Source organism: Geospiza fortis, unplaced genomic scaffold (genome assembly GCF_000277835.1).
Source record: "Geospiza fortis unplaced genomic scaffold, GeoFor_1.0 scaffold662, whole genome shotgun sequence".
Lineage (NCBI taxonomy): Eukaryota > Metazoa > Chordata > Aves > Passeriformes > Thraupidae > Geospiza > Geospiza fortis.
This window is the reverse complement of record NW_005054450.1, coordinates 1624718-1633926: the sequence shown is the minus strand read 5'-3', so window position 1 is coordinate 1633926 and position 9209 is coordinate 1624718. Positions and strand designations below refer to the sequence as shown.

The 9209-nt window shown below is 41.8% G+C and overlaps 1 protein-coding gene across 1 annotated transcript; it reads right to left on the bottom strand.

Moving 5' to 3' along the window:
• Positions 1–4457: 4457 nt before the first annotated feature.
• TARDBP (TAR DNA binding protein) lies at positions 4458–9185 on the bottom strand. The gene is made up of 5 exons (XM_005427694.1): positions 8938–9185; positions 8038–8201; positions 7587–7727; positions 6733–6903; positions 4458–6380 (listed from the first exon to the last, which is right to left on the bottom strand). The coding sequence occupies exons 1-5, from the start codon at positions 9173–9175 to the stop codon at positions 5850–5852; spliced, it is 1245 nt and encodes a 414-aa protein (XP_005427751.1). The 5' UTR covers positions 9176–9185; the 3' UTR covers positions 4458–5849.
• Positions 9186–9209: the final 24 nt, after the last annotated feature.

Sequence of the window (9209 nt, the reverse complement as noted above, 5' to 3'; positions counted from 1 at the left end):
ATGCAGTGTTTCAGAAATATTTCTTAGTAACTGAACTGAGCTTTCTCAGCGGGCAGTTTTGGAAGATACTCCAGATGGTGTATGCTTACAGAATTTTAAAATCACAGTTGAGGTAATTGTGGTTTGGGGAGGCTCAGTCTTACCTCAGCAGTTACTTTATAGTCTGTCTGAACTGATGCACATATTCACTGTTTATGTAGAAACACAGAATAACTGAACTAATGTGAGTGAATTTATTCCACACAAACACCAGAGACCTGTGTGCGTATGGAAATGCAATGCCAAAATTCAGTGCCAGTGTGAATGAAGCCCTGTTCTGCCCCAGGAAGGCAAATCATAATGGTAAGGTCTGAACACAGAATTAAATGTGCTCCTTGGCTCTGGGGCTGAGCAGAGGGAATGCCCCAGCCTTACCTGGACACAACTGAACTTTGACTGTGGGATGTACTTGCATGTTTAAGGCCATGTGAGAATGGTGAAAAGTAGCCAGGTAGGCTTAACCCAGTTACAGCTGAGAGCTTTCTTACCCTTCTTTTTTACCATTCCCCCACCAATCAACAGATTTAATAGATTAGCTCTTGGGAATAGCCCAAGGGAGGAGAGTGACACAGTCACCTTCTTACACACCTGCAGTGAGTCACAGGACACCTAAAAGATGGTGTTGGATTCTGCCTGTAGAGTGTCACTTCTGTGTTGTATTAAACAATGCCCAGCTGTTCCATTTATGGTTCTCATTTGTGTTCTCTGGGATGCAGGTGAGATTCACATGTGGTGATGGATACTGGAAAAATTCCAGCCTGTGCCTCGTAGCAAGCCTACAGTGACATGTTTGTGCAGGCAGGGGGAAAGTTACCCAGCTTGGCTAATCTGCTGTTTAGCAATGGAGCAGGTACAGTCCTGTGGCTTGCTTAGATTTTTCCTGGAGTACCTTTAAGCCTGTGAGGCAGAGCTATTTCACTGCAGACTCTTCATTCTAACAATCAGTTGCTGTCTTTATGTTATGCTGATTTTCACAATGGCAAGTGCTACAGGTGCTGTTTAACAGTGCAGAGGAATGCTAAAAAAACTGAAAATGTTATGATAACCTCAGAGTGTGACTGTAATTTCTATTGTTGATCGTAGTTTTGTTAAATCATTTACTATTGCACAGGCCTTGGTCATGCCTAAGGCTGCCTACTGCAGAGTAATGTCCAGAACTCAGTGCAGTTCTCCATGAGGAGAGTAAAAAGCCAAATGTTCCTGTATTCCAGATCTCTTTGGAAAACAGAGTTTCATAATTAACTAAATTATTGCTTTTAAACTGATTGGCATTGTTTCTGACAGGAAGATTGAACCATGCTACAGCAGTATTTGTGAGAGGAAAAGAATCCCCTCGCTGCTGAGTACAGGCTTGTGGATTGTATTTGGTTTTTTAATGCCTGAACTGCTAAATTCATTACTCTGTAAAATTAGTCAAGATCCAAGACTGAGTTTTGGGAGAAACATTGTACAGTGTAATAGCATAATTATGCCTCTTATCTTTTAGATTAGAATATCCATATATTCCAATTACCCTAATTTACATTCAGAACAAATGCACTTCCTCCTCTGTGCCCAAATTCCTCAGCAATGCTGTCTCTCTTGATTACAGAACTTTTCCAAGGGATGCAATACTAATGAAAATTGTATTCTAAATCAAATATTCATTTGCAAGCAATTTTTCCATTCCAGAACAATCCAGGAATTACATTTAGAATCATTAACTTAATTTAATCCATATGAGCACAATAATTCAGTATTTAGATCTCAAACTGTTAAACAGCTTTTGCTGCCATTGCTGTTTTGCACTTTGTGGAGTGATTTCCTGCAGGAAGGGAAGATAAACCTGGAGAGCTTCCCTGATAAGTGGTGTTAACTACAGGGCAAGAGAAGTTAGAAGGTGGCTCGGCTGTGCGTGGCAGTGGGGTTCTAACAGCTGCTTCCCATACAGCTGATCAAAAAATCCCATCTTTGAGGAGTAAATTGGGAATTTTGAGAAAACACTATGAAGGTGGCCAGGGAGAAAGAAATTTAACTCATGAAGGTTATAAAAATTATCTCATCCCCTTTGATAATGGTACTGGTTATAGTGGAGCAGGAAATCTCAATCAGTACTAATCTTACACATATCTGTTTACCAGGAAGATTGACTGCAGATGATGGGTTGAGGAAATGTCCCAGCAGCTTCAACTGTACAAAGCTGCCATCTGCCTACAGCATGCTTTATTCATTTCTTTTAAATTGTGGATGCAATAGTCTGGTCAGAGAGAGAGAAAGCTAGATAAGCTTTCCATGAATTGTCTGGGAAACTTTAGGGAGCTGGAGAGAAAGAATTCTAATCAATCTGCACCTGGTATTTGTAACAAGTTGTTTATTCCCAAGGGATGTCATCTTAATTAGCCAATGGTGACAGAATTTTAATTAAAGGACCAATTAGGTCCACCTGTAGCAAACTAGAGTATAAAAAGGGTTCTTAATAAAGTTAGATATAGCCTTCTGTGAATGCATGGAGCGTGTCACTCATTTATCCATGTCGTTCCTGACTCAATGGTGACATTAAATAGGGCTGTGAATTCTGGTTTGACTGCAGCTTCTGACTGAACACAGGTCCAGTGAGAGCCTGCAGAGAACCAACATCCCTTCACCCACCCCTCAGGTGCTGCATCCCAGCTATGCAGGACCAGCTCCTGGCTGTATGTGGGGGCATTTACCGGCCCTGTTGTCCCTGTGCCCCTGCAGATTACTGCTGCACAGCCCGTGCTTGACAAGTTCCAGCTTTCAGCTGTAAAAATGGTGTTTTTCTGAAGAACAAGCTTTCACATTCAGAGTTTTGGTCCAACAGTGGACAACAGATTCTTGGAGCTAATTAGCACTGTTAGAAAAACTTTTTTCTGTATCAACCCCCTTACAATACACATAAACTTCCTCTTTCTTGTATCTTGGATTCTTTCATTAGCATTTCACTTTCTGAAGCAATGCAACTGAAAATGAAGTCTCTCTCTAGAAAAAATTAAGACTCAAAACACTTCAGTATTTTCAGTGACAGTTTATTTACTCACTTATAAACATTAAAGTATGCAAAGCAGTTAAAATGCTACTGTAACTTGAAATTCTTGAAATGCTACTGTAACTTGAAAAGGAGATTTTGTTTGAAGGTGAAGGAAGGCTAAAATTATTAGCAAAGACTACTCAGTGCTGCCAACCAGCCTCTTACACCTAAACCTGAGCAATTTAAACAGAATTAAAACCATGCTAATTACAAACACTTACCATGAGGTTCCTTGCAGGGGGTCACAGTTAGTCTTTGGAGGTCCAAGAATACCATTTTAAAGTGTTACTCAGCAGAAGTAGCTGGTAATAGTGCAAGTGCTAAAATGCAAAATTCACAGATGGGACAGTTTGGAGATTATTCTGATTAAGGTGCAGAAAAAAAAATGTAAGCAACTTTTTCAGTGGAATATGAACAAATGTGTGGGATTTCTTTCTCAGCCTGGGTGTTTAGAAACCCTCTTTAAACTAACCACATTAAGGCACAACTGATTTTTTAATTCTGCAGGTGGAAAACTCAGTCATGCAGTTTTGTTTGCTGTTTAGATGCTCTGCTATTCAGAAGCCTCAGTGGGATAGAGTAATGAAGATTCACTTGAAAATCACATAGGTTAAAAACTGTGTAATTATCCATATTCAGACTATTCACAGCTACAGCACAGTATTGTGTACAGAAAAATACAGATCCAAGCTTCAGTGGATTGCAACCCCAAGTACACAACACAATTCCTCAAGCTCATACCACAAGTGGAAATAACCTTCCATTAGTTTCTGCTCTAATGCCTTGCACTTTGTTAAGAAGCTGCCTCCTACGTGACACCTGTCATAACTCAGTTCAAACTTTAGCAGTCTGTGTATATTTACAGTGCTTTACTCATCTGGAAACTCTTTCCTGTGACTAGTTTTAACAGGAGTTAACAGCACTCTTCTGGGGTGGAAGTGTGGCAGAAGCCTGTTTCCCATGAGGGGGCTGATCTAAAAACAAGTTAAAAGCATCCATCCCCAAAGAAGATGTGGACAGAAATCCATCAGGACAGCAACTCTGTTTCCCCCAACCCACTTCTGATAAGGAACTTCCATCGCTAAAAGAACAAGTAACGTTCCTTGGCACAGATGAAATCTGGAGGGAGCTGCTTACCAGTCTAGGTGCGGGCACCCCAAGGTGTGGGACCTGGATTTTAGATCTATGTCACTGCACAGTGCAAGGCTACAGTGGCTTAGAGGAGAGTGTCAGGTATCGATACGTGCTGAGCGGTGGCTCCTTTAGAACCTGCTTATCTGAAACAAACCGAGTGACTGCAAAAAGCTTTACAGAAGTTCATCGCAAAAGGGTAAAATTAATTAACTGCTATGAATTCTTTGCATTCAGGGCTGCAAAACAAAGACACATATTACTTAAATCAGTTTTATTTAAGAATTTCCTACAGTGACAAATCTTATAAAAAGCATCCAAACACAAAACTGCAGCAAACAGCATTCTTTTGGATATCTTACAGACAGTGGAACTTCCACCCTGGAGAGGCACACTGAGCTCTAGTGATCTCTGCTAAAAGAACTACTGCAAAGCACACCACAAGCTCAATGTTCTCATCACAAACCCCCATCATCTTCAGGTCACATTACCACACTTACAGATCATTAACAGAAAAAAAACACACACCATACAGCATTCACAGCAGTTGACATAAGGGAAAAGAAATACAAATATTCCATTTCACGTAACACATTCAACTAATTGATTAACTAGGTAGAGAACCCACTTAAAAGTCTTCCACATGTGGATGTCCTTTGAATGCAATAAACACTCGTACGTTATCTGCTATCATTGCTCTCCGCACACTCTCTCACCAAAGCCACAGGATTGAGAGACATCTCGCCAAGTCAAATAAAATCCCATTAATGCACCACCAGGTCTCTGCATGCGCTCGCTCCTTTATCTCGCACATACCAGCCCTCTCATGCCTCGGCACCACCACCAATCCCACACATGGTTTCAAAAGTTCAAACAGCCTTCTGGTTCCATCTCACAGCCTTGCGTTCACAGCGTTGATACGACTCCATGAAATAAAGAGTAGCGGATAAAAATGGAACACCCACCGTCTAAGACGCAGCATGTGCGGTGTGATGAAGTATTCTTGGATGAGAAAGCATGTAGACAGAAGTATTCCTAAGGCAGAATATTTACAGCACTGCTTTCAATGAAGTGCTTCTTCCATACACATTTGAAATGAGATGAACTGCGGAGATTAAATGAAGCCTTCATATCGTACTTTAGTATGGAGGGGAGACAGCGTTAAAAAAAAACAAACGAACACAAACAAAAATGACACTGTGTTGTCCAACGGGGCGCTTGGAGAGTCTTATGGTGGGATCAAATTAAAAACAAGAGGGAGAGAATGCTGTTTTTGACCAATGGTTCCATTTTGAACATGCAAAGAATTCAGGTAGCCGGGAAACAAGGGGTAAAGTATTACAGGAGAAACCTTTCCTATAGACTGTAGTGTTAGTTCACCTATCGGGCAAACAGCAGTCCACTTCCAAACATTCAGAATTCCAACTAGATATGTAACAAAACTTAGAAAATTCCTTTTACCTTTCTTTTCTTTTTCTTTTTTTTTCTTTTTTTTTTAGAAAAGAAAAATGTCAAAAATACTGCTGAATATACTGCACACTGAACAAATTCATTTGGAAAACTTTAGCATATACGTAATTTACAGTATACTTACCATGAGTTAGAAAAATTTGATTTCCCACCATAGAGTCAGTATGAGAGCCCACTGCGTCTACATTCCCCAGCCTGACGACTTGGAATCCATGCTTGAACCAAAGCCCCCGTTAAAGCCACTGCTGGAGCCTGGGTTTGAGGCTGAGCCCCAGCCTATCGCTGCCCCCGAGTTGGACCCTCCGTATGAGTTGTTGCCTGAACTAAAACCCTGGTTCTGCTCCCGCTGCATGTTGCCCTGAGGCTGGTTGTTTCCCGAGGGCCCTGACTGGTTCTGCTGGCTGGCCAGCATGCCCATCATCCCCCAGCTGCTCTGTAGGGCAGCCTGCGCTGCTGCCATCATGGCAGGGTTGATGCTAAAGGCCCCGAAGTTCATACCCCCGCCCATGTTGCTGCCCTGGTTGTTGCCCAGTCCTCCCCCACCTCCTCTACTGTTACCAAATCCCCCCTGATTCCCAAAGCCTCCCGGGTTACCACCAAATCTTCCACCTCTCTCTAACTGCCTACTGCTATTGTGTTTAGGTTCAGCATTGGATATATGTACGCTGATTCCTTTAATGATCAAGTCCTCTCCACAAAGAGACTGGGCAACCTATAAGAAATAAGGGATTGATTAAATGTATGTTAGATGTCCTTTTTTTCAAAAATGTTAGCAGTACAAGACAAAACACAAAACATCCCCTACAATTCTGACCAGATATTTATCCTGCAAAGAAAGCACATTCATGTACTTAATTCAATTTGAAGTGATGTAGCTTTGCATTCATCACTACACTAACTGTAGTACAAAGTCCTGTCTGCACAGCTGCATCTGAAAGTGTACTCTGAGTCCATTCAATAAATCAGACAGTGGGCAAGTAAGCATTTCATGTGTAGTTCCAGAAAAGATACTTTATCATGCTACTAAAATGTAGTCTATGAAGTGAAAATATTTTAAGACTTACCTGATCATCTGCAAACGTAACAAAAGCAAAAGCTCGGAAGGGTTTAGGAATGAAGACATCTACCACCTCCCCATACTGGGCAAAGAACTGTCGGAGCTCATCTGCCGTCATGTCCTCGGTGCAGCGTCCAACAAACACCTTCCTGCTGCGCAAAGGCTCGTCGGGACTTTGCTGGAGAGAATTGAAGGTAAAAACTATCACAACTATAGTCCTTGAGAACTGAGTTACAGGATGGTAAATGACACTCTTAATCTAGCGTGTTCTGAGGGCTGCTGATGGAAGAAAGTTTGAGATTGTAAATTTAAGACTCAAAATAAATAAATTTTAAAAATTCGATTCCAAGAACATGGCTGCACCTTGGTAAAGGTGGGGGGGAAGAACCACAAGAAAATGAGCAACAAGGGATGTGGGATGAGGGATGGTGACAAGGCCACTGCAGAACACTTTTTTGTAATAATTGCATACAGAGACAAGAATAGAAGCTATAGGTTCAGTTTGGAACTCAAAGACTTGTTCTGCTCTTCCCCAAATTAGTGACTCCATCTGCTTTATTCTGCATTTATTCATGCAACAGGCAAGTCAGGCAGGTATTGCTGGACATCAAACACAGATTTCTATCTGTATTTCATTCCCTCACATAATGAGTGATTTTCTCAACATTTCAAATTACTTCCAGCTCACCCACCTGCTCCCTGTTTTCCTTCCTTGCTCTCGCTTGTTCTGTTCATTCACAGTAAAGCCACATCCGAGAGCGGATAGTTAATCTGTGCAGCTGCTCTCCCCTGACACAGCTGATGAAGAGGTGCACTTGGAGTGTTTGGTACAAATAAAAGCAGTGGTAAATCCCAAAGTACCTTAGAGTTGGGAAGTTTACAGTCACACCATCTTCCATCGATCATGTGACGCTGAGACATTACTTTCACTTGGGTTTCGTAATCCGTGAACCGAACAAACCCAAACCCTTTTGAGTGGCCTGTTTTAATATCCTTCTTAACCTAGGTGGGAAAAAAAAAACAAAAACCAGAAGTAACCACTAGTACGAAGCATGTTGTTACTGAATGAATTTGGTAAAAATCTGTTTGAGAGTTCACCTGTCTTCCAACCATTCTTATCACAGCAACCTCTAATTCCTTAACATCTTCTCCCAAAATTAACAGGCTCATGGAAAAAAAAAAGACATCCTTAGGAAGAGACACAGCTTCTGATCTTGTCCGAATTTATAAAGCTCCTTTGTTTCTACTGCTTTCTCAGGAGCCTGATATCTACCCAATGTCCCTCCTTACTTGAGCTGCAAATGGATTTTACCTGCACCATCAGAACTTCTCCAAAGGTACTGAAATATTCCTTTAAGTCTTGTTCAGTGGTTTTCCAGGGAAGACCCAAGACTATTAAATCTGAAGTCTTCTGCACTGCTCGTTTCACTTTCACAGCTGATGATGCATCGGTTTCATCCATTTTTCTCTTATTATCTGAATATAAAAAAGTACATTAGACATCTTCAGAGCTGGAAATTGACCCAGTGACTATGAACTGCATGGGGTTAAATTAGAAACCAAGATGAGGAAGAGTACACCAGCTGTTGAGAGCTAAATGGAACACATATCTGACTGTCCTGAACCAAAGCTAGTCCACAATTGAATCCTCTTCCAAAATGCAAACTGACCCAGTTAGTTCTGCATTAGTTTACTTAAGAATTATCCAGCAACATTCACAGTCCTATAAGGTTGGGAAAAGTTTCCTGTTTTCCCCACTAGAAGGTGGGGAAAACATGAACTTTTAACAAGACTACTTCACTAGCAATTTATTTCCTTCTCCTCTTTTTTGGGGGGTGGAGCAGGGTGGTCAGGTTTCTCCTTCCTGAACACTTCTAAATGGTACCTCTGACTAAACCATACCTTGAGGAAAAGTGTCTGTGAGTACAGAGATTACAGTACACTTCAAATAGTATCCTCTGAAGGCCTATACAAGCCTAGCCTTCAAGGATAATAAAAGACTTTGTCTTTAAAGTACTTGTTTAGGTAGAGTGTTAAAAAAATAAAAAACTCAATGGGGTCAAACCTACTCGGCAGAACAGACACCTGAATAAATCACTGATCTCTGTGAACTGGAAAGTTAAAGAGTAACATGTTGCCATGTTACTTCAGCAGTGACTGGGACCTTAAAGAAAGCAGCCCAGAACAGAGAACCGAAGCCACGAGGACAAACCTTTGGGATAATTCACAACGTAGACGAGGTTTCCCCAGCCGGCCTCGGGGGCGTGCAGGATGCCCTCGACCAGCCGGACTCCTCGCATGCACTGCGACACCGGGTTTCTGTAGCGCAGCCCGCACGCCCCGGGGAACTGCGCTGTCACCGTGGACAACAGCACCGTGCCGTCGTCCTCCGATGGGATTTCGATGGGCTCATCGTTCTCGTCCTCCGTCACCCGGATATACTCCGACATCTTCGCTGGAAGTTACTGAAGTACAAAAGGGAAA